This window comes from Megalops cyprinoides, chromosome 5 (assembly GCF_013368585.1).
Source record: "Megalops cyprinoides isolate fMegCyp1 chromosome 5, fMegCyp1.pri, whole genome shotgun sequence".
Lineage (NCBI taxonomy): Eukaryota > Metazoa > Chordata > Actinopteri > Elopiformes > Megalopidae > Megalops > Megalops cyprinoides.
Genome location: NC_050587.1, coordinates 41,005,001 through 41,030,043, shown reverse-complemented (window position 1 = coordinate 41,030,043; position 25,043 = coordinate 41,005,001). Strand labels below are relative to the sequence as shown.

The 25,043-nt window shown below is 50.0% G+C and overlaps 3 protein-coding genes across 8 annotated transcripts in view; all 3 read right to left on the bottom strand.

Moving 5' to 3' along the window:
- Window positions 1-314: 314 nt before the first annotated feature.
- smtna (smoothelin a) lies at window positions 315-7,941 on the bottom strand. Its single transcript, XM_036530013.1, has 10 exons — window positions 7,915-7,941; window positions 5,953-6,084; window positions 5,649-5,724; window positions 4,744-4,869; window positions 4,581-4,638; window positions 4,236-4,406; window positions 3,688-3,805; window positions 3,173-3,324; window positions 2,717-2,887; window positions 315-388 (listed from the first exon to the last, which is right to left on the bottom strand). Exons 1-9 carry the CDS (start codon window positions 7,939-7,941, stop codon window positions 2,740-2,742), a joined length of 1,008 nt encoding a protein of 335 aa, XP_036385906.1. The 3' UTR covers window positions 315-388; window positions 2,717-2,739.
- Window positions 7,942-15,380: 7,439 nt separating this feature from the next.
- Window positions 15,381-20,505, bottom strand: LOC118778126 (solute carrier family 35 member E4-like). Of its 6 annotated transcripts, none has more exons than XM_036529489.1 (3): window positions 20,256-20,505; window positions 18,183-18,781; window positions 15,381-16,016 (listed from the first exon to the last, which is right to left on the bottom strand). In XM_036529489.1, the coding sequence occupies exons 2-3, from the start codon at window positions 18,760-18,762 to the stop codon at window positions 15,454-15,456; spliced, it is 1,143 nt and encodes a 380-aa protein (XP_036385382.1). In that variant the 5' UTR covers window positions 18,763-18,781; window positions 20,256-20,505; the 3' UTR covers window positions 15,381-15,453. The 6 variants fall into 6 exon arrangements, with proteins under 6 accessions (XP_036385382.1, XP_036385381.1, XP_036385385.1 ...); XM_036529488.1 differs by having other exon boundaries at window positions 20,207-20,269; XM_036529492.1 differs by lacking the exon at window positions 20,256-20,505 and adding an exon at window positions 20,028-20,171.
- A 2,369-nt stretch (window positions 20,506-22,874) lies between these two features.
- Window positions 22,875-25,043, bottom strand: part of LOC118777539 (oxysterol-binding protein 2-like) — a 6,527-nt gene continuing 4,358 nt past the window's right edge. The window contains exons 8-10 of the mRNA XM_036528574.1: window positions 24,639-24,811; window positions 24,238-24,431; window positions 22,875-24,137 (exon numbers count right to left, since the gene is read on the bottom strand). Of these exons, the coding sequence (XP_036384467.1) occupies window positions 23,995-24,137; window positions 24,238-24,431; window positions 24,639-24,811 (510 nt within the window). The 3' untranslated portion in view covers window positions 22,875-23,994. The remainder of the gene's footprint in view (window positions 24,138-24,237; window positions 24,432-24,638; window positions 24,812-25,043) is intronic.

Sequence of the window (25,043 nt, the reverse complement as noted above, 5' to 3'; positions counted from 1 at the left end):
GATAACAGCAAGGGTAATGAAGGTGATCACAAACAGCTGTGAAAAAAACCTGAGGAGACCAGCAGCGTTATCTGCCCCCAGCCCCTCAGAGGTGAAACATGCCCTGTCATTACCCTGTAGAGGGTGAGAGGATGAAGCACAGAAAGCTTCATATTTATCTCCGCCCCACAGTTTCAGTCTGAGGTGACCTGTCAATCATCAGAACCTAAACCCCACTTGCTGATCTCAGCCTGTCTTTGTTGTCGGGGAGACAGAGAGGGGTGGAGCCAGCTTGAGTGTTCCAACCGAGGTGAGGCAGAAAGGAAGGGAGGCGGGGCATCTAGATGATCTGAGGTCCAAGGTCAGGTGGTCATCAGTGACGAATCAGCAATCAGAGTCCAGCGCAGGGCTGTGAGAGAGAGGGATGTGAGTCTGACGGCGCCCCTTCTAATGAACTCTGCAGAGTGACCGACAGTTTGACGCTCCTTCACAGAATGTTCTGTTTGCTGATGTTAAATAAGCTCAGAGTCTTTGAGAAATGTAATCAGTTTTTCCCATTTGGCAGTACTCACTCTAATGTACAAATTACAGGTGGGACAGGCAAGCGAAGGCCAGGAGAACAGAGGCAGGGCGGTGAGAGAACGAAGGGGCTGGCGTGTACATGTTGGGGAAGATAAAGCTGTGACTAGCAGCTATGCAACGAAATGCTGAGGTTTTCAGAAAGATCAGCAAACAGCTTCACCTGAGTGGATTCAGAGGAGACACTGAACAGAACGAAAGCAGCTAAAGAAATGAAACTCTCTGGTTATAAGCAAGAGCAGCTACTCTATTAGAAAATAAAAAGGAATGTGAAAACAGCACTGCCGTGTATGGAGATTAAAAAATGCAGATCCAAAACATAAATAAATAAAAGGCTCAACTGCAGCAAAAGGCTACTTCTAAAAGACAGCTACAGCTTTGGTTATTAAAAATAGATTTGAATGTCCCTGCTATGGATATGCAAACCATTCCTCATCCCTGCACCCAGCAAACAACAATCATGCAAAACAACATACGGCCACTAGGTGGCAGGCTTTACAAACAGAGAATGAGACCAGCAGGAACAGGAAACTTCTTCAAAAATCACAAATCGTATTGTTATACAGACTAGACTAAACCCACATGCTGGCCTAGTACTTAGAGTTTTAGGTGTTCAAATGATCATGATAGTTTTATTGGAAAAATGAACAAAATGTGATGTGGAAATGTAATTAGGTATGATCCCCAAAGAGAATAAAAGTTATAGCAGTGCATCCTGGGATTTCTAATGAGAAAAAGAGTCTGAAGTAGGTTACTGAGCCACAAAAGTATCTCAAATTAGCTCATGTTCTTAGATGTTGAAAATGTGTTTGTTTAAAATACCAAAGGTGAGGAGTGCAATATAAAAGGTGTATGTTTACAGTAAAGTCACCATCTCAGACTCCTGTCTACTGTTCAAAGGAATTTTCTTCATTTGAGTTTGCGCTGTAGACTCACAGGGGTGACCATGTGTCTCTGGCTCTGCTCTGACAGCTGTAGTTTCACCCCAGCAGAGGAGGAGATAGATTCTCCTCGAGGAGTGCTTTTCATCTGAACATCCAGCAGCTCCATAAATAGTCATGCAGAGAGGTTCTGCTGCTCCGGAGCAGGCAGTGAAAGTGCAGATTTAATCTGAGGGTAACACACCATCCCGTACTGGAATTCAGAGTCCAGGAACCAGGGCGAAGAACCCTAAAGCAGTGAGGCGGTGCTGAGGCCAGCGTGGACGTGCTGAGGGTCTCTCTGCACTGCTGATCCCACAGCCCCTTTTAAAGAGTGAAACAGGCCCTGCTGCCTCTACCAAAAACAGGCCTCGGTAATGAGGTCGTCTCTATGGGACACAACCCAACCGAGCCGCAGGGAAATCCTGTAATACTGAGCACACTCTGAACACGTCTGTGTTCTGAACACCATCAGCACACTCAGACGCTGAACACACTGACCAGTGAACTCCAAACACACACTCACCACCAGCACCCTCACACACTGAACACACTTACCACCAAACTCCAAACACACACTCACCACCAGCACCCTCACACACTGAACACACTTACCACCAAACTCCAAACACACACTCACCACCAGCACCCTCACACACTGAACACACTTACCACCAAACTCCAAACACACGCTCACCACCAGCACACTCACACACTGAACACACTTACCACCAAACTCCAAACACATACTCATCACCAGCACACTCACACACTGAACACACTTACCACCAAACTCCAAACACACACTCATCACCAGCACCCTCACACACTGAACACACTTACCACCAAACTCCAAACACACACTCATCACCAGCACCCTCACACACTGAACACACTTACCACCAAACTCCAAACACACACTCATCACCAGCACACTCACACACTGAACACACTTACCACCAAACTCCAAACACACTCTCACCACCAGCACACTCAGACGCTGAACACACTAACCACTGAACTACTGAGCACACACTCACTACTCAGACACAGTCACTGAACACACCACCGAAAGTTAAGTTAAGTCCATCATTTAAAAGAACGCAGCACCTCAACATACGCTGCCAAACACAACCAAAGCCTGAGCACGGAACATACTACTGTAACATCAGCGCCCGCAGGTAACCCCACCATCGCATAATGAATAATGCTCACTGACCCCAGCGCCCCCCCCTCACCCAGTGCATGCTGTGGGCAGCCTCTAGGGGGCCTTCTTGGTTTTGACGAGCCCCTTCTGCACCAGACCCCTGTAGAACTCCTGAATGTAGGTGTAAACGCACTTCCAGTCCGGCTCCTGCATCCGGACCATGTCCTCCACGTCCAGCAGGGGGGGACAGTCAGCCCGCTTCCTGCAGCAGGGGCATCACAGAGACAAGGGTTATACACACATGCCTGCATGCGTGTGTGTGTGTGAGCGTGTGTGAGCGTGTGTGTGTGAGTGTGTGTTGTGCAGGTGTGTGTGTGGGTGTGTGTGTGAGCATGTGTGTGTGTGTGAGTGTGTGTGTGTGTGTGTGTGTATTGTGCAGGTGTGTGTGTGGGTGTGTGTGTATTGTGCAGGTGTGTGTGTGAGGGTATGGGTGTGTGTGTGTGTGTATTGTGCAGGTGTGTGTGTGTGTATGTGTGTGATCGCTCACTCCGCAGTGCTGAAGGCTATCTGGAAGTTGTCCCTGCGGTTGGCTGGGCTGAGGGAGGTGTAGTCAAATTCATCAGGGAAGAAACGATGAACCAGAGCACAGAACGCCAAACCGTCACTCCAACTGGAGGAGAAGTTCTGGATGTCCACGTTCTGCCAGAGAGGGGTGAGGGAAAGGAGAGAGGGACAGAGCAACGGGGGGCGCGGGGGGCGCGGGGGGCGCAGGGGGCACGGGGGGGGTTGTGGAGAGAGAGAGACGCAGGAAGTGAGTGATCTCTTCTGTTTGTGTTGCTGAGGGAGACATTGATATACTGCTATCTGATATGGGGGTGGCAGGAAATGTAATCAAAAGTTTCAATCTACTGCATACAAGTGCACTCAAGCACATGCACACACATATACACACACACTTGCACATTACACACATGCACACCTGCACAATTCCACACACACACACACACACACACACACACCACACACACAGACACAGTCATCAGATCCATCCTGGGTTCTGACCTCGTAGGAGTAGGTCTTGGCCCGACACCAATCCAGCAGCATCTGTTTGACATCTTTTCTGTTTGCGGCACCGGTGCCAGAGGAGCGTGGCACTCGTGCGACCTGGGTCAGAACCGGACTGGGGGGGCATGGGGGGTGGCAGCAGAAAGATGAGAATGAGAGGTGTGATTTATGTTACTTTATTTTGATACAGACATGCATAGGCAGCACATGTGCATGCAGGTCATGCAGGTCAAGCCAATGAAGCAGTTTGAATCTGGACCTACGACACCATGGACATAAACACACACACATAGTCTCTTTCTCTCTCTCTCACACACACACACACACACACACACACACACTCTCTCACACACACACAGACACACACACACACACACACAGACACACACACGCACACACACACACACACACACACACACACAGACACACACACACACACACACACACACACAGACACACACACACACACACACACACACACACAGACACACACACACACACTCACACTCACACACACACACACACTCTCTCTCTCTCTCTCTCACCCCCCCGTTGCTCTCTCCAGTCGGGCCATAATGGCCTGCTGCCCCTGTGGAGTGCTGTCCTTGGCCCTCGCCTGCTCCTTGCATCTCTCTGCCTGCCTGCGCTCCAGCTCCGCAACCCCGCCCCTGCCCCCACCACTCTGTAAGGGACTGCAGCCCCCCCTGTTGAAAATACTGAGGTGGGGGGAGGGGGGTTCATTTATTTCACTCACACAGTGGGGTGGACCTTACAATCGCACCTGTAAAACTTACTCTCACCTGTGGAGCTTAGACTCACCAATAGTGTATATCACCTGGAGCTTAGACTCTGACTTGGAAGTCAGACTGAACTGAGGTGGTCAGACTCACCTGCCCACTGTTCTAGAATGTGGAGTGGAGCTGGAGGCCTGGGACAGCAGATGCACTTCTGCAAAGAGAAAAAACTATTATTCAGGATATCTTCACCAACACCTGCACCAAACACCTGTAGCAGGCAGGTGACAGGTAGGTGGGGGGTGGGAGGCTCACTCACTGGGTCCACAGGTGTCGGCCGGCTTCTCTGCTTTCTTCACTGCAGCTCCCACAGCGCACCCTCCTGGACCGCTCTTCTGCTGCGCCCACTGCTGCTGCCGAGAGGCCCGCTCCTGCTCCCTCTGAGCTGGAGGTAAGGGAGAGTGGCACTGTGCAGCTAAACTTTAGCATTACACAGCTAAACATTCAAACTATACAGCTAAACTTTAGCATTACACAGCTAAACATTCAAACTATACAGCTAAACATTAGCATTATACAGTTAAACCTTAGTATTATACAGCTAAACATTCAAACTATACAGCTAAATTTTAGCATTAGACAGCTAAACTTTAGCATTATACAGCTAAACATTAAAACTATGCAGCTAAACTTCAGCATTATGTAATTAAACATTCAAACTATACAGCTAATAATTAGCATGATTGGCTTAGCATTCTGCAGCCAGGCCTACACTCAGAGAGAAGCCTAACACAGCATCTCATCCAAAGAGTCTAACACAGCATCGAACCCAGACTCCCTAACTCAGCATCTCACCCAAAGAGAGGCCTAACACAGCATCTCACCCAGAGAGAGGCCTAACACAGCATTTCACCCAGAGAGAGGCCTAACACAGCATTGAACCCAGACTCCCTAACACAGCATCTCACCCAAAGAGAGGCCTAACACAGCATTTCACCCAGAGAGAGGCCTAACACAGCATTGAACCCAGACTCCCTAACATAGCATCTCACCCAGAAAGTCTAACATAGCATCTCACCCAGAGAGAGGCCTAACACAGCATCTCACCCAGAGACCCTAATACAGCACCTCGCCCTGACAGCCTGCCAGCTCAGATGAAAGAAAGGGAATGAGACTCTGTGGGGACAGACAGACAGACAGACAGACCCCCCCCCCCGGTCTCACCTCTTTTCATTTTGCATAGCTCCCTCATGGCGGCCCGAATCATCTTCCTCTCCTCGAAATCCGTGGCCTCATCCAGCTGTCCAACTCACACGTGCACACATGCGCACGCACGCACACACACATACAAACGCACACATGCGCGTGCATACACACACACACACACACACACACACAGGTGAGTTCTGTGCATCCAGCTGCTGTCTTCAATAATAACCAGCCCAGTAATTCTACACTGATGGTGAACACAGGTCTCTTCAGCTATCCCAGAGTTCCTCATCTCTGTCTGAGTCAGTGACTCCCTCACCATTTTGTCCAGGACCTCCTCGTCTTTGATTGCAGCCAGCAGCTCAGCGGTCAGTTTGGGGATGCCCTCTTCAGTGGATCCACTGGGCGGATCAACGGGCTCCTCCCCCTTCACCTCCTCCTCTGGCTCCATCTGAGAGGAAGATGGAGGAGGAGAAGATGAGAGGACAGAAACAGAGAGGGATGGTGGGAGAGAGGGAGGTGTCTGTCTGTGTTATTATTACTATTATTTTATACGATAATACTTCAACAGCAGGGCAGCCGTGTGAAATGCCAGCACAGTGCAGGGAGACAGACGGGGCGGGGCCGGGGGAGAGGAGGCGGGGCGGGGGGGAGGAGAGAGGAGACAGGGCAGGGGGGGGAGAGGAGGCGGGCCGGGGGGAGAGGAGAGAGGAGACGGGGCTGGGGGGAGAGACTGGGCCGGGGGGGGGGGAGGCGGGGCCGGGGGGAGAGACTGGGCTGGGGGGGGGAGGAGGTGGGGCTGGAGGGAGAGACTGGGCTGGAGAATCTCGAGGAAACACTGAGAGATGAGACAGAGACAGACTGGAGTGCAGCATCATGAACATAAAGAACGGAACAGATGCCAGAGCAACTGGAATCCTCATCGTTTACTCACCCGTCTGTCCCTCTGGCTGTCCCTCCGAGGGGTGCACAGTAATTCTCCTGTCTGCAATCCGTCTGTCCCTCTGGCTGTCCCTCCGAGGGGTGCACAGTAATTCTCCTGTCTGCAACCCGTCTGTCCCTCTGGCTGTCCCTCCGAGGGGAGCACAGTAATTCTCCTGTCTGCAACCCGTCTGTCCCTCTGGCTGTCCCTCCGAGGGGAGCACAGTAATTCTCCTGTCTGCAACCCGTCTGTCCCTCTGGCTGTCCCTCCGAGGGGTGCACAGTAATTCTCCTGTCTGCAACCCGTCTGTCCCTCTGGCTGTCCCTCCGAGGGGTGCACAGTAATTCTCCTGTCTGCAACCCGTCTGTCCCTCTGGCTGTCCCTCCGAGGGGTGCACAGTAATTCTCTTCAGAGAGCTAAGCCCCACCCTTTACACACAGACACAGAAATCGAAACTTGACATAAACAGAAGATTCCCTCTGTTTGACTCAGCTGTCGGTGAGGTAATGTAAATGTACACAAAGACTGTGTGAGTTTACACTGGAGTGAGAGCAGCAGAGTGTGTCTACAGACAGAGTGAGCAGCTTCTCCCTGTGAGCGTCACTGCCAGTGTCCCCCTCAGAGCAGTGCAGACACACACACACACACACACACACACACACACACACACAAGCGCACACTCACACACACACACACACACACACACACACAAGCGCACACTCACACACACACACACACACACACACACACACACACACACACACACACACACACCCAAGCGCACACTCACACACACACACACACACACACACACACACCCAAGCGCACACTCACACACACACACACACACACACACACACACACACACACACCCAAGCGCACACTCACACACACACACACACACACACACACCCAAGCGCACTCACACACACACACACACACACACACACACACACAAGCGCACACTCACACACACACACACACACACACACACACACCCAAGCGCACACTCACACACACACACACACACACACACACCCAAGCGCACACTCACACACACACACACACACACCCAAGTGTACACTCACACACACACACCCAAGCGCACACACACACACATATACACGTAAGCATGTCATGATGCAGGGTGTTGGGAGCTGGCTGGTGGAGGAGGGTGTGGCACTTACCTGCTCTCTCTGTGCCTGTGCCGGAGTGATGCGGTTGGTTTTGGGGGTGTTCAGTTACAGAGAATCCCCTGTACCCTCTCTCTCAGCGTGTGGCATGCTGCATTCAGGGTCCTTTCTTCCTCTCAGCTGACCGAGGTGTGCCAGAGGATTTCAGTCCATCCCGAGGCCACACCCCCAGAGCTGGGATTGGCTGACTCATGACGAAAAGGAGGCGGTTCTTTCTCCACACCCTCTCTCCTCTGCCGCTACTCAAACCCCTTTGACACAACTGTCTGACAACCCACATCAGGGGTCAGAAGTCATATTAACAGAAGTTCACACAGGAGTCATACTCTCACAGCTCTAGGCACATCTGCATGCTGCAGAAGAACACTGAGGACAGGAAAGGGTTAACCAGCACTCCAGAGGAGACTTGGTGTTGCTTGGAGACAACGGTATGTTTACAGGAGATGGAGTGACTCTCAAAGTGTTTCTGCACCGAGCAGACAGGAGACTGAAGACAGATGGTCTACTCTCTCTCTCTCACACATACACACACACACACACACACGCACACACACACACACACACACACACACACACACCCACACACACACACACACACACGCACACACACACACACACACACACATACACACACACGCACACACACACACGCATGCACACACACACACGCACACACATACACACACACACACACACACACATACACACACACACACCCACACACACGCACACACACACACACACGCACGCACACACACGCATGCACACACACACACGCACACACACACGCACACACACGCAAACTATTTCTGATTCATGAGTCACACTCATGTTCTTGCCCTATATGGTTATGCTGCAAAAATTGAGAAGGGTGGGTCGTTATGATGAAGTAAGAAGTCTTCAGTAGGAATTTGCAGAAAGACTTATTTCATTGGCCTCCTGTTAGCGCCCGCATCACATTCAAAACCTTGGAGCTGGCATACAGGGCAGTGAATGGGACAGCCGCCTCACACATCCAATCAGTCTTCAAACCATAAGCACCAGCCAGATCACTGTGCACTGCAACCATGGGGCAGCTGACTGCCCCCTCCTGACAGGGCTGGCCCTCTCAGCCACAGTCCCTGTCTGTCCTGGTCCATCGGTGGTGGATTGATGTTGCCACAGGGGTCAGGACAGGGTCTGCGGGGCTGTATGTGTGTGTAACGGGCTGCAGTGACATCACTGCTGTGATTATGAGGCTCCAGTGCAGCAGCAGCCAGCAGGGACTGTAACCTCCCCACACACACACACACGCACACACACACACACACACACACACACACACACACACACACACACACACACACATACACACACACACACGCACACACACACAGCCTGAGCCTGAACCCAGAGTCAGAGTTACACACTTGGCTCTGCTACACCCCACAGAGTCAGAGTCACACACCCGGCTCTGCTACACCCCACAGAGTCAGAGTTACACACTTGGCTCTGCTACACCCCACAGAGTCAGAGTCACACACCTTTTTATATTTATTTTGGATTTTTTAATGTGAGCCCCAACAGAAGTCACAACGATTACAGCAAAAAAATCACCTAAAATAGATGTATCTGTTATTCTGCAGCTAGGAAGACTGTGGAGCTCCCCTACCCCCTGCCCCCTGTCAAGCAGCGGCAGATTTACGATCGGACAAACAGTCATGCAGAGTTTCTTCAACGCGTAAGAGCCAGGATTCTGAGATCGGAGAATGCACACATGGAGCCAGAGCCACCCACTGGCCGATATTGAAATTACAGCAGCCATATTCGACCCTTGCTTTTCTGCAGACGTCCTCACCACATGCGCAAGACTGATCGCTTTGTGCACGGGAATGACGCAGTGTTTTAGACCGCCTCCATTTTGACGCAGAGAAGAGATCATTCCTAAACAATGACGTACCCATGAATCAATTTAGAATTTTACATTCGTACTTACATTTTGTCATTTAACTAATGTTCTTATCCAGAGTGACTTCTACAGTGAAATACTGTAAACAATGTGGGCATTCAAATGTGTCTGTCAAACAAAGTGCTAAGATCATGGAGAAAAGTGTACATGTTTTAACACACACGTGAAACACAATATCTCCATTATTATGAGGATGAAAAAACCACAAATAACAACACAACATACAAAACTTGCATAAAAAAGGAAACAGGCAGGGCACATGAGTCTGTGTTATCTCCTCCCATGGCTTTTTGCACCACTTCTATGCTGATGCTCACCTCTTCCTGTCTTTTTCTCCATCTGACACACAGGTCTCTGCACGTATCTCAGCTTGCCCAGAGGACTGGGCCTGCCACCTAAAGCTCAGCCTGGCTACTATCAGAAACCTTGGGGTAATGCTTGACAGCCAACTGTCCTTCTCTTCTCGGGTTGCGGCAGTAAGGTGGGCATGCAGCATCACATCTGAAGGGTCTGGCCCTGCCTCAGTGTGTAATTTACACAGTCCGTGATCCAAACCCTGGTCCTCTCACGCCTGGGCTACTTTATCTCTCTCCGTTTGTCTTCCTCATTGTGCACCTAATCCAGAATGCAGCTGCACGACTTCTCTACAATCTCCCTTAATGTAGTGAAGTTACCCCCCTCCTCACCTCACTTCACTAGCCTCCTTTTACCACTCACAGCAATTTCAAAAACTGTATGCTGGCATAAAGGATACAGAATGGGACAGCCCCCTCATACCTACAATCAGTCCTTAAACTGTATGTACAGGCCAGATCACTACACTCTGTAACCACGGGGCAACTAACTGTCCCTTCCCGATGGGGTTGCTCTTCTTAAACATGATGCCCGTGTGTACTGGTCCTTCAGTGGTGGAATGAACTCCTAACACAAATCAGGACAACAGAATCACTGGCCATTTTCCGACCGCAGACTGAATACTCACCTCTTCAGACTTTCTCGGCTCCACCTCAATCCACACCCCCTAACACCTGCTACTTGTATTACTTGTCACTTGTCTTGCAATGCGTTATGGATATTGCGATCCAGTGACTGTGTGATATATGCTAGTCCATGTACTTGACCTCCCTTAATTTTCTAGGCTGTCTAGTTTCAGATTAGCAGAAGTTAGTGTGGGAGAATCTGGGGACACTGTGGACCATCCGAGAGGCGGCATTCTGAATGAGCTGCAGGGGTTTGATTGAACATGCAAGGGGGCAGTAAGCAGGGAGTTACAGCAATCCAGACAGGAGAGGACCACGGCTTGGACCAAGAGTTGGGCAGAGTGGGTGTTAAAGAAGGGGAGGATTCTTCTGATGTTGCTGGATTCTGCAGGTTAGTGTAGTTCAGTCCATGGTCAAATGTAAGCTCCAGGCAGGCTCCAGGGTGATGGTCAGATGTTTGAATGGAGAAGACTTGGCTGGAATATACAGAAGCTACATCTAGGCCAACAGCAATAACGGATAAGAGAGATGTGAGAAGCCGTATCAGATCAGAGACAGAAAGCAGAGCGGGCCGGCCTTAAAGCCAGACTTACTGCGGTCATGAGATAAAATGCAAAAGTTGATTCACAACCACACACTCAAGAGTTCTGGAGAGGAGAGTGAGAAGGGAGACAAGACGGCAGTTTTGAGCAGCAGGAGGGCCCAGGGCTGGTTTCTTCAGCAGAGGTGTGGCACAAGCCTGATTGAAGATGATTTTCAATAAAAGAGATAATGGATCAGGTGAGATTTTCTGAAGAAGAGGAGGGGCCAGTGGGTCCAAGTACTAAGTAATTGAATGATGACACACATCTCTGCGTTTATGAGGAGGGAGAGGGTAGACAGGCCACAATGAGCAGCGGACTCATTCTGTGTTCAGTGCCATTTCCCTCAAATTCAGCATCTTCATCCTTTATTACATATTCAGCAGGTGCCCTTACCCAGAGCGGCTTACGGAGGTTACAGTGTTTACACATTATGTATTTATACAGCTGGATACGTACTGAGGCAGTTGTGGGTTAAGTACCTTGCCCAAGGGTACAGCAGCAGTGCTCCAGGAGAACCTGAACCAGCAACCTCTTGGTTACGAGCCCTGTTCCTTAACCTTTATGCTGCTCTGCTGCCCCCTTGTGTCCAGTGTCTTTCACTGGTCTTTCACAGGTGTTATTTGTCATAGTCAACTTCGGCGTTCTCTCCCTCATAAGGATCAGGCTGTTAGTGCCTGATCCCTCACCATGCCAAATAGGGCTGCCGGTGCTGTTGTGATCCCATTTCACAAGCATTATGCAGACATTTCATCAGTATTCTGTAAGCCAGCTCAGTTTCTCCAGATGTATTCTTGCCTACTGCTCAGTCACCAGAACTGTGGCTGCCTGCAAGCTCTAATTTCAGTTTGGCCCGAGCATTCTGAGGTAAATAACCTGCCAGTTTTCATCTGAACGTTGGGATCCCTGCACCCTCTCTCCTTTGAAAGGACAGACATGCAGGTACAGTGCATTCTGCTTAATCAGCTCAACAGCAGCTGAGTAAAGGGTGATCATAAGAGGAATTATTATTTATAGTTATAGGATTATTTGTGTCTATTTGAGCTGTATTGGGGTAGTAGTGTGGCATAGTGGTTAGGAGCAGGGCTTGAAACCAAAAGGTTGCTGGTTCAGCTCTCTCTGGAGCACCACTGTTATATCCCAGAATTGCATCAGTAAATATCCAGCTGTATAAAACTAACTTATGTGCTCTGGGTAAGAGTGTCTGCAAAATGACAATCACGCAATATTTTATATTTTTATATAATATATTTTAAAATATTTTTTACTGCGCTTCACCTGTTAAAATTACCTTACCAGCAAACACTGTCATTCTCAGAAGCTGCTGAACAGCAGAATCTTGCAGAAGTGTGAGAGGTCAGCCAGGTAGCAGCACAAACAGCACAGCCTTACAGCTGACAGGAGAGGAATGGCCTGCCAGAGTCTCACCCCACCTGAGCTGCCCCAAAACTTCACTCAGATGTATCACATGTAACTGCCGCTTCACAATGAAAGACAGACAACATTTTTTTTGAACCAGTATATTTAGCCAGTTTTCCATGATTGTAAAATGCATAAATATAATAAAATAATTTACATCTAACATTTGCTTTTGTAACCCTTCAGACAACATCGATAACAATATATAAACAACAGCAATAAGCTACAAAGGCAGCATTTCCAGTGCAATTTATGCTTTATCTCAGACAGCCGGGCGCCTGAGCCCTCCACCTTACCCCACCACTACTACCATCCAGCAAAGAATGCACCTCACATGCAGCCTGACTAATCACTCCCAGAGACCCTCAACCCACAACTGTCAAACTCTGGTCCTGGAAAGCCTTACTAATCACTCCCAGAGACCCTCAACCCACAACTGTCAAACTCTGGTCCGGGAAAGCCTTACTAATCAAGCCCAGAGACCCAGTTTCTGTCCTATGAAAGCCAGGGCAGTGGCAGGTGGGCCGGGATGGTGGTGCTGGCGGCTGCAGAGTCCGTGTTTCTCAGCTCTGGTTCTGGAGGAACACTGTGGTTCTCACTCCAGCTGTGCTTGTTATCAGACCCATTAACCCATCAACTGATCTTGTCTGTGCTCAAGTCTTTCCTAAAATGTTTCTTACACAAACACACCAACCACACAACAAGCAGATAAAAATGTATTTCTGCTCATTTCTGTCCCCTGGAGTATCAGTGCCGCCAGCTACCACTCAGCCTCATTAAAATGAGCAGTAGTTTACTGAGCTGTCTTAGACATGTGGAGGGATGGCAGTCTGGGTCAGTATTAGCAGCTGGTGTAAAGCCAGCACAGAGGGAGCAGACGCCCGACCAAGTCTGGGAATTTGTTCCTTTTGAGTCTACGGACAACTTCCTGGGTCAAAGTTCACACCGTATCCCATGTGATATCATGAAGCGTGCACGCAGGCAAAGATGGAGGCAAACATATGGCAGCTAAGAGCATTTAATTTCCTCTTTAAAAGAGAATAACAGGAAATGATGTAAAACTGCAGGGCCTGCGTTTCCACGGGCTTCCCCAGCCCTGGGAGCGGTGCTCTGAGAGGTCGGGGCTGGAAACAGGCAACGCCTGCCTGGGAGGGCTCCATGTGCCTGCTCAGGCTGTACTGAGATCAGTCTGACACCTGCCTGGGAGGGCTCCATGAGCCTGCTCAGGCTGTACTGAGATCAGTCTGACACCTGCCTGGGAGGGCTCCATTTGCCTGCTCAGGCTGTACTGAGATCAGTCTGACACCTGCCTGGGAGGGCTCCATGAGCCTGCTCAGGCTGTACTGAGATCAGTCTGACGCCTGCCTGGGAGGGCTCCATGTGCCTGCTCAGGCTGTACAGACATCAGTCTGACACCTGCCTGGGAGGGCTCCATGTGCCTGCTCAGGCTGTACTGAGATCAGTCTGACACATTACCAGCACAGGTTCCCCTTTGATTCTGCCTGATAATACTGTCTCAGCAGGAGTCACTAACAAAGACAGGAAATCTAAAATAAAAATAATAATCTAGAGTTAAGAGCACCTTATCTGAGGTGACTGATGACGTCCGCCTGGGAAGAGGGCAGGTTAGGGGAAAGGGTTGGTTTGGGGAGGAATGCTAGAACGTGAGCTGTATGAGCTGATGATGGACGTTGTGCTGAAGCTGCAGGCATCAGAGCGGCAATCACACCCCTGTGCAGACACTGTGGGCGGGGCTAACAGAGGCGTGCCGCCCACACTAGATGAGGTAAAAATGAAAAACATGGAATTCAGACTCTGGCTCCTCCTCTAACGGAACTAACAAAAAAATAAGGGTCCAAACAGGAGACTAAAAAAACCAAGACCCTGTTAACTCACATGTGCAAAAACGGAACCCTGAACCTTACCACTGAGCGCGACACCCCTCTTAAAAGGAGCCTCAGTACAGAGAGCTGCCAAACCCACCTCCCCCCCACCCCCCAACACACATACATACACACACACACCCAGAGACGGGGGGACCAGGAGAAATGGGGGGGACCGGGAGGAACCGGGGGTGGGGTCAGAGAACAGTACACAGTGCTTTTTGTGCCCCTTAGTTCTTCGGGAGCTGAACGGTATCGCCCCCTGCAGGCCAGTGTAGGAAGCAGCGCTCGGCAGCTCCTCTCAGCGTTTTCACAGTGCTGACAGACGGCAGGGAGGAGATGTGGTCAGACAGCGTGACAACGTGTCACAGAGACAGGGCTCAGTCACAGAGACAGCACACAGTCACAGAGACAGCGCTCAGTCACAGAGACAGCGCTCTCTCTCCCTCACAGGAGAGGGTCACAGAGACAGCGCTCTCTCTCCCTCACAGGAGAGGGTCACAGAGACAGCGCTCTCTCTCCCTCACAGGAGAGGGTCACAGAGACAGCGCTCAGTCACAGAGACAGCGCTCTCTCTCCCTCACAGGAGAGGGTCACAGAGACAGCGCTCTCTCTCCCTCACAGGAGAGGGCTTCCAATAAATACATTGGCACCAAAAGGGAGGTATAAAGTAAAAGCAACTGAATGAGGTCAGTTTAATGTCTCTATCACAGGACGAACTGTCCACCCATGCCCACAGTCACCCCCCTGACTCCCCTACGACGCTCCCTGCCAGCACATAACGTTCCGATAGAGTTTCTGCGGCAGCGAGACGGGGCGGGGGTGGGGTGGGGGGGGGTAGGTGCTGAAAAAGGTCCAGGTGTCCAGTCTGCACCATCCCGACTCTCTCCCCTCTCAGTCTGTCTTGCTGTGCGGTAGGCAGTCAGCGTTGTGGTCAGTGCCGTGGTCAGGGAGGTGGTCAGTGCTGTGGTCAGGGAGGTGGTCAGCACCGGGGTTGGGGGGGTGTTCGGTGCTGCGGTCAGTGTCGAGGTCAGGCTCCGGCACAGTGCGCCGGCCGCGCCGAGCATCCAGGTAGCGGGCGATGAGCTCAGAGTTCTGGTAGATGAGGATGCCGGTGAGGGTGAGGGCGGCGCCGGCGCAGCTGAGGGCGGACAGCTCGCTGCCGAACAGCAGCTGCGACAGCAGCAGGTTGCCCACCACGCTCAGGTTCCCCAGAATGTGCAGCGTGACGGCGGAGGTGAGCGTGATCACGCAGCAGCTGGCCAGGTTGTACAGCACCGAGCCCAGGCAGCTCAGCAGGATGAAGACCCAGAGGCGCCGGTCGTACTGCAGCGGAGACTCCAGCCCCGCCCAGTTCTCCAGCACCAGCGCCGCCACCGCCAGGATGCAGAAGCTGGGGATGGACATCAGGTAGAGCAGGAAGACCGAGTTTATCTTCTCCTCCTGAAGCAGGATACCTGCAGCAGAGACACGCGCACACATTTTATATTACACTCCTGTCATTTAGCCAACAATCTTATCCACAGCGGCTTTCACAGATTACAACTTTTACATGTCATCCATTTATACAAATGGATATTTACTGAGGCAGTTGTGGGTACCTTGCCCAAGGGTACAGCAGCAGTGCCCCAGTGGGGAACCGAACCAGCAACCTTTCGTTTATGAGTCCTCCTCCTTACCACTACACTACACTGCCGCCCACACACACATACACACATGCATGCATGCACACAGGTAGGAACAGACAGGCACACAGGAAAAGGGCAGACAGGCTGATTATTTCCGAAGATTTTCCCTGCTTGGATATAATCTGCAGTAACTGTGTAGCATGCTGAGATACCACTCGTGTGTGGCAGCGTAAGATCACATCCGTCACATGTCTCTTACAGCATCTCAGAGCTCGTGTGTGTGGCAGCGTAAGATCACATCCGTCACACGTCTCTTACAGCATCTCAGATCCTACAGAGGGAGCAGCACAAACCAGCCACTATTCAGGGGCTCAGGACACTTCCCTTATTAGTGCCTTTGTGCCATCTATTGGGAAAGCTATGGAACTGTCATGACCAGTGACTGACTGACTGAAAAACTGAGTGAATGAGTAAGTGAAGGGGTGAAAGAATGAATGGATGAGTGAATGCGTAGGTGAGTGAGTGAATGGGTGAGTGAGTTAATGGGTGAATGAGGGAATGGGTGAGGGAATCTGTGGGTGAGTGAATGGGTGAGGGAATCTGTGGGTGAGTGAATGGGTGAGTGAATGTGTGGGTAAGTGAATGTGTGGGTGAGTGAGTGAATGGGTGAGGGAATCTGGGTGAGTGAATGGGTGAGGGAATGTGTGGGTGAGTGAGTGAATGGGTGAGTGGGTTAATGGGTGAATGAGGGAATGGGTGTGGGAATGTGTGGGTGAGTGAATGGGTGAGGGAATGTGTGGGTGAGTGAATGGGTGAGTGAATGTGTGGGTGAGTGAGTGAATGTGTGGGTGAGTGGATATGACGCCTGAGACCCGGGGCTTCCGCCCTAAAGAGCCAAAGGCTCTTTAGAATTCCTAACATTCAGACCCTGACAGGGGCTGTACCGAAATAGCCTGCAGTAACACAACACCATGAAACTGCAGGGAGTGAGGGGGGTTCGGGGGTTAGGATGATGCAGTATATTTTATGGGCCAAGACCTGAACAGGGGTGATAATTTCAGTATTTTCTGGATAATACTTCCACTTTGGGCTACAGTGTTGGAGTTACATGCCATGTTCACACTACAGTCCATCTGAATGCTGTGAATCCAATATGAGCCACTAACCTGACTGAGTGCATTAACCGTTTGACACATAAATGCAGCAGTGGGTTACAAAGCTCTGCTACCCTACTTCGGCTGTCGGATCAGTCACCTAACTCTGTCCTCACAGCCTCTCCGCTGCTCGGAAGGGTAAATTATTTCAGTGTGGCTGCTACTTAATCTAACAAAGACCAGCTGACCTCAATTCTAGTGGGAAAACAAGCCTTGGAGTCCCGAGGTGTGTTTCAGCCTTTCAACGGCTCTAATCACGGCTACCGAACATTCAGAAACCGTGGCAATCTGACAACGCAGAGCCAAAAACTGACCCCTGACACGAACAATCAACCGCCATCTGCTAGTTGCTAGACGTTAGGAAAACATCTGTACCGGACCGCTGCAGTGAGTCACTGTGGAATGCGGTATCCCGTAATTCCCTGTTTAAGGGGCAGTGACGTCAGACACAGTCGCCTGACCAGGGATCATATTTTCCAAGCATTTACAAACGTGTCTATTTTTATGAATCGCCTAACACATATTTACAGAAAGGGCGTATTTTAAACCGTTGTACACAAACTAACTGAAGCGAGTACGCGTCGTAGTTGAATAGCTGCAATTCTTAATTTAGCTACCTGAATATGTTAATCGGTTCAGTTAATCATTCAGTAGCCTAAATCGATTCAGTTGATCGAATGTCCCAAGCCAGTGAGCGACAGCTCTCTAACGTAAGCAGTCTGGTTAAACTCGAACAAAGTATACTATGGTTGGTTACAGCCGACAAATGCAAATTTGTTGTGGTTGATGCAATATGTAAATAATCAGCAATGATACAGCGGGTTTGCTGTAAGTGACTTACTTTGCTGAATGCTCTTAACCCCCCTCAGCATGGTGGCGGCGAACACGAAGAAGCAGCCGGTCTGGTCGAACTGGACCTCGCCCATGACGCTGAAGGAGGCGCCCAGGCAGATGGGCATCATGGCCGTGTACTTCAGGATGTGGTGTTGTTTCCCGAGCACCAGCGTGGAGATGGCCAGCGTGAACATCGGCGTGGTGGTGTAGATCATCTGCGCGAAGGACAGCTGCACGTAGTTGAGTCCGACGTTTCCGAAAGCGATGCTGGCGCAGAAGGTCAGACTCAGTAAAAACACCTTGAACTTGGCGCTGGCCGTCAGGTCCTGCTCGGTCCCGGCCCTGCGGCGCACCACTCGCAGCTTTATCAGCCCATAGTCCACCACGATGGCCGTCAGCATGTGCAGCGCCGACAGCAGCAGCGGGTACCTGAAGTTGTACACAGCGAAGATCCATTTGTTGAGACTGGATATGGTGGTGCCCGTCACCAGCCAGACGAAGACCGCGGACAGGAGGTGCAGCATCTCCGGTGGCCGCCCTGCAGCCGGGGTCGCCTCGCGTTTGGAGAGGCCATCGGCGGTTATCATGTTCTCGTCATCCTCTCTTCTGAAAGGCAAACACATGTCATTCGTATACGAAGTAAGAATCCCAAACCCCAATGTTTCTTCCAGCATATACCGCCCTAAGCTCTGCCTTTAAAATGGCGCACTCTTCTTAAACGCTGAAATGTTGGCGAGCTGATGAAAGCCGCTTTCACAGTCGAGTCTGCTCTACCGGCTGCGTTCTTTACTGCGAACTTACCCAGTTTTGGGACAAACTGTCTGTTGCTAAGATGTAAACACGAACATTTTCCTCCCCGCCTTCGCAGACACGTGTTATTATTGTGCGTAGACGCTGGGGGCTGGTTCTGTAACCGGATCCGCTGACATCAGCCTGGAAGAGCGCCCGGCGTGCACCCCGCACCGACAAAATGACACATCTCCTCTCCTCCACGGGGACGCCTGCGATTGGCCAGCTAGGCCAATTTAAACGGTATATTTACGGTATATAAACTATACATTCACTGTGTTTCCTCGTGTCGTAAAAAAACGACACACGGACTACTCGTACATACAGAGCTGTACGTTATGGTTTTTGTGTTTATTTTTCATATCCATTTCCCCACCCTCATTCAGATGACGTTTTCACACACATAAACAGCCGCTTTCCTGCGGTATAACAGAGGCTTGCTTCATACGAGTCCCGTGATCCCAGCGGGGATGACGGGCTGCGACTACCACCACCATCATTCCTGCTGCACTTTACAGCGAGAAAACCCTGCAGATTTACCAGCATTTCCGAAGCGAAGCGGCTAACATGTTACTAATATCATGCCCGATGCTGACGGTGATCTTACATAAAATCAGGCTGCCGTGGTAACAGTGCATCATTTAACTCGCTCTCGCCCGCATTCTGTGCCGCAAACAAAAAGCCTTCAAAACCAAACAAGCCGCACCATATGGGAACACACCACATGAATCCATGACTGCTTATCCGTTAACGTCAGAGAATAAAAATACACTCACGGTGAGGTTTCGAAAAGGTCTTCTTCAGCTCCTTTCGGTGGATTTTCAGAGAACTACAAATTAATTCATACTCAACTGTCACCCAGTCGGAGTAGCTAACGTTAGCTAGCTGCCAACGTTACCTAACACGATCAGCTGGCTAGCGAGCTAACAGTATTTATGTATCCATGCAACTGCCTTCCTCGCATGTTCATCAGTACATTAGTAACAAGTTCACGTTGAGCTATTGCTAAATTATGTCTACACTGTCATGTCATGAATGAAGCGTAGCAGCAATAGCTCGCTACCTCAGTTTCTGTATCCTCGTCGTCAGGTTGAAATTAACATCAAGGAACACTTAGCTAACTAGCTACCTAACCAATTGGTCACACATCTGAAACACTTGCTTCAACACAGAAAAGTCAAAGCAAGATTTTGCATCTCCAAATTACAAAATGTGGCTAAATTAGCTAGCTGACTAGCCTACCTCTTTCTTTGTGCAGCTGTGTCATTATGAACGTGTCGGCGTCACTCACGCATAACCGGCGTTTGACGCTGCTGTTATCCCTTATTGTGCGCAGATCCGTGGTGCGGTATAACGGCAGTCGCAGAATTTAGACTCGCTGTCTTTTAGGGCGAGGACGGAGGTAAAGGTGACCCCCAGCCGATTTCTGACCACAGGGTCATGAACGATAATAAAAGACAACTACACAATGTACCCCTCTTTGCACGGGGACGCGCACACACACGCACCCGTGCTGTAGTAATTCATGGTTTATCCCAGCCAAGCGCAGTTATCTCATGTTCTGTTACTTTCCAGGACTATGTTGCAATACGCGACCCAAGCACCGCTCCTAAAGGTATACACTAATTATGTAACGCAAAGCTAGTTTTTAAAGGGAGTTTCACCAAAGAATACCAATGTGCTTTATAGTGAAAGAGTAACTTTCTTTACTCTTCTCAAAATATCCATGTAAGATAGACAGGTGACAAAGTCAATCCAAGGATCAGGATGACGGTGTTGCCCAAATTGAATTTGTGGGGCCCTCTTAAGAGCTCTAATTTTTCTTGACAACTCATGACACCTGCTGTGTGATTTTACAGATCAGAACCTGTGTTATTCAGTGACAAACCTTGCATGGCACAGCGTCCCCAGGACCGCATTAGGAGCAGTCATGTTTAGGAAGATGGAAGTTTGCCCCCTGCTGGTCAGTCTGTGCAACCTGCAGTGGCTGTGTTGTCAGAGATGATGGCTATGGAAGCTACTGGGGCTGCAAGGTGTCATTACAACCTAAACTGCTTATGTTTTAACCAGACGTGCTGCAGAAAACAGCTCCTATTCACCTGGGCAGGTGTGCGGTCTGACAGCATGTGTAAGGGCAAGGCATAAACAGACAAATTGTGCAAACATGTCAGATCTATATTTAATAGGTGAGGTCACGACACTAATCAAAAATGATACTTGAATGGTTGAAACACCTTGAAACAGAAATGCAGATGGGCAGGGGGAAGCCTGTGCAGTGAAGACAGGGCCCTGCACAGATTGCTGGAGCATCATGGGAAGTCCTTACTCATGGCTCCTGGGACACTGCAGTGAAAATCACCCCGCTCCTTACCAATCCTAAAGCGAAAATCACCCCGCTCCTTACCAATCCTAAAGCGAAAATCACCCCGCTCCTTACCAATCCTAAAGCGAAAATCACCGTTTAACCTCACATGTTCTATCAAGAGCCCTAAGGACAATTAATCAGAGGGTCTGAAATGTAATCACAAGCACTCTGCAATACAGTCATACAAACCCTGAAATGCGGTCAGAGAGGCCCTGACATCTGAAATGCCCAGCTCCTGTCTGTCAAGCTGCTGAAGCAGTCATGTGATTTCTGATTGTAAAATGTCTGTCAGTTCTGAGTGAGTAGCTGGCCACCTGGCCAGTCTGAATACTGTGTAATCAGGGTGCGTTGGTGGGGGTGGGGCCCACGCTCACTTGTGGCGTCACTGCAACAGGACAACTCTGGGCTGCATGGGTCACATGACCCCAGCACCAGCCAGTGACATCACTGTGCTAATGTGTGTCCCAGACTAACCCAGGGCTCAGTGACAGCACTGAGGTTTAACCGAAGCCAAAGAAAAGGAAGACAAACACTCTTTATGACTTGCATTTATTTAATCATCACTTGATTTGCAAATTACCATGTGAATCCTTTGGCACCAATCCTTTGTCACCTGCTGGATTCATGTCATTATTGTATACTGTAACATTCAAAGAAGAAAACATTAGTTATAAAATATCAAACCATTTTATCTTCATTTATGAAATAATTTCCTGTCCAAACTGAGAATTTTATTTGAAGCTACCCTACATTTTGTTAGGACAGTTAATCTTGATTCACCCATATTTATTCACTCTGTTTTACAGTCAGCCTTTTACAGTGCACTGTATCATGTAATAAAGATTCAAATCACAGTAAATTCACTCACACAACACACACACAACACATACAACACACACCACAGCAAGCTACAGGTTAACTGGGAAAAAACTTTATTTTGTTCTTTTTAATTATGGGTTGTTTAAAAGGCGCTACGATTGTATAATTCTAAGGGAATCTTGAATTTACAACAAAAAGATCACCGTTTTGCTTTTTTCTCTTTATGAAACCCTCTTTTTGGAATAGTCATTTGCATATGAGCCTCGTCTCACAGTGGCAACCTCTGCAGGCAAGACAAGCACAATCCTCCAACACGCTCGCATGCAGCCTATGGCTGCACTACAACTCCCATAGTGCACCACAGTGGAGGAAGTGCTCACTGGAGGAAAGGTGCCACTCCACTGATGTCATCCGAGCAGCACCTGAGTCGCAGGGTACCTGAGAACAGCGAAGTAAGGAGACCCAAGGGGACATTGGTGGGACAGAGCCAGTGTGGTGCACCCCTATGAACTCCTGGTCACGGCACCCGATCACAAGGCTGGGACTGAACACAGTCTGTAATGTTCAGTCTGCACTCAAAGCAGGTGCTTTGCCAGTTAGGCCACTCAGAAGCCCCTAAACCACCTTTTAAAATAATCTGTTTGTTTCTGAGCACAGTGTGTGCAAGAGATGGTGAGTGTGTGTGCATGTGTGTGTGTGTGCGTGTGTGTGCGTGTCTGTGTGTGTGCATGCGCACATGTGCATGTGTGTGTGTGTGTGTATAATTTGTCAAATGACAAAATGTTTTTATACCGCTCAGTGTGGTTGATAATCCACAGCACTGATTATGAAAATGGAAAGTGTTTTATTCTCAGCTCTGTTGGTGAAATCAGTACCACATTTATCACAGGATGACATCAGCTGTGACTTCAGAGCCTGGGTCCACTTCAGGCTGAATGCTGCAGACGTTCCAGCAGAGAGGGAACTATCATCCCTATCTCCTCTGATCGATCTTATCTTACGGCATAGAATATCACCCAATTAAGAGCACATCTCTGTCATTTCACACAGACGGATCTTTTCTTCTTCTTTGTTGTATGTGGACTTCACTGCAAGATCAAAGAGCTGAGTCACATACATGAAAATGCGAAGAACACCGGAAACGTGTCTCTCTTTCAGGTGACAGTGTTTACCCAGCTGTCACTGTAGAAACATTCAGTTTGTCATTTTCTCTGAACAAAAATGATTTTTAAATGCAGTTGAACACAGGTACAGTACAGGTACTGATCCAGGTGCAGCAGGTGGTGTTCGGGAGCCCACCGCCCTCTAGTGGTCGAGTCACCAAGCAGCCAGTGCCGTTTCCTCTTCTCACAGGAGCTCTCTGCTTAAAACTGGGTCTGATGACAGCTTCAGAGAATGAGGAGTTAAAATGTGTAAGATGAAGCCTGACCTTGTGTACATATGTGCAAAGAAGGGTTTGAGTTTCGGCCCAATCAGCCAACAAAGCTGGTGAAAAGGTAGAGAATGCACAATTCCAGAAGGCGCTGGGGCAAAGTAAGGCTGACAGCTTGAGAATCAGAAGGAGTGGGGAAGGGTGCATTGTAGGTTGGTCTATTTGGAACACCTAGTTCTGGAAGCCTTCTGGGGGACAGTGCTCCAGTGGGAAGGTGCGTACAGAGTCTGGGGCGACACACACGCGCATGCAGGCACGCATGCACGCATGCGCGCGCGCACACACATACACACACTCACACACAGCCATACACAGCTGTTCCTCGCAACAGTGAACAGACCCTGTTGCCCCCTGTCAGTCATTCAGTACTGTTCCAGTCTCCCTCTGTGATGTGTCAATGCTGTGGGCGGGGTCTTAGAAGATATCGGGGCACATGCTCCAGTCCTGGCTCTCCTTGGCCTCCCAGTAGCCTCCCTTGTACACAAAGCTGGTCTCTCCAGTGATGCAGTCAGTCCTTCTCTCAAACCACAGGGGATGGTACCCATCGCTCTCCTTACCTGTGGAAAAAGAGACCAGCTCTCCCATTCTGTCTGCAGACCATGCAGTTGTACAAGCTATGCCTGCTGGAGCCACACGTGGCGTGGTCCCGCCACTCACCCCTCCTCCTCTTCCTCCTCTCTCTCTGCTGCTCCTCTAGTCTCTGTTTCTCGCTGCTCGCCTCGTCCCACAGCCCCGCCTCCATCAGCCTCTGGTCGGGCCGCAGGCGGCTGTCTGTGGGCCCCACGCCGGCCTCAGGCTCATTCAGCGTGAGCGCCAGGGAGGAGAAGTAGTACATATTCTCTGCATTCTCACTGCCGGGGGGGAGGAAAGATTTACTGACATTACGCCAAGATTGCGCATATACGGTAATGTGGGTGTGGTCCTGTGTTGCACACATCAGATGCATAAATAAGTGGGTGTGGTCCAGTTAGCTACACAATATTTGCATAATTAAATGGGCATGGTCCTGTATGCTATGCAGTATTTGCATATTTAAGCGGTCGTGGTCCTGAACTCACGGCAGGGGGTACTTCTTCCAGAGCAGCTTTGGCGCCTCGGTCTGGTAAACGGTCCTCTGTTCACTGGCTTCTCCACTGCCCTCCACAATCTCGGCACTCTCGATTTTGTCATCCCATGTCCCAGACAAGACGAATCGTGCCCTGTTCTCGCTGTCCGTCACCACACCTGTCACCTGGAGACAGGTGGGATAGTTACCTGTCTCACAGAATCTGTGGAAACGCATCCGCACGCCTGTGTGATCCCTTTAACAGAGCGCTTAACTGTGGCTACTTTCTCCCGTCTATGTACTTTCAGTTGCAATTGTTTCTATTCCCCAGCAGAGGGCAGAAATGTGTAAATTCCTGTGTCTCCGGTCAGCTGGGCGCAGCTGTGCAGGCGGCAGGTTCTCACTGCAGCGAGCGGCA

What these genes read in the sequence shown, in the direction of transcription:
- smtna (XM_036530013.1), bottom strand. Translation starts at nt 7,941, where the DNA reads ATGAGTCAGCCAATCCCAGCTCTGGGG. An exon ending in AGGAGGTCCTGGACAAAATG is followed by an intron (nt 5,725 to 5,952) that starts GTGAGGGAGTCA and finishes TGAGTTGGACAG; the next exon opens with CTGGATGAGGCCACGGATTT. An exon ending in ATAGCCTTCAGCACTGCGGA is followed by an intron (nt 2,888 to 3,172) that starts GTGAGCGATCAC and finishes CCCCTGCTGCAG; the next exon opens with GAAGCGGGCTGACTGTCCCC.
- LOC118778126 (XM_036529486.1), bottom strand. Translation starts at nt 18,849, where the DNA reads ATGCTGGAAGAAACATTGGGGTTTGGGATTCTTACTTCGTATACGAAT. An exon ending in GGTTAAGAGCATTCAGCAAA is followed by an intron (nt 16,017 to 18,182) that starts GTAAGTCACTTA and finishes TCTCTGCTGCAG; the next exon opens with GTATCCTGCTTCAGGAGGAG.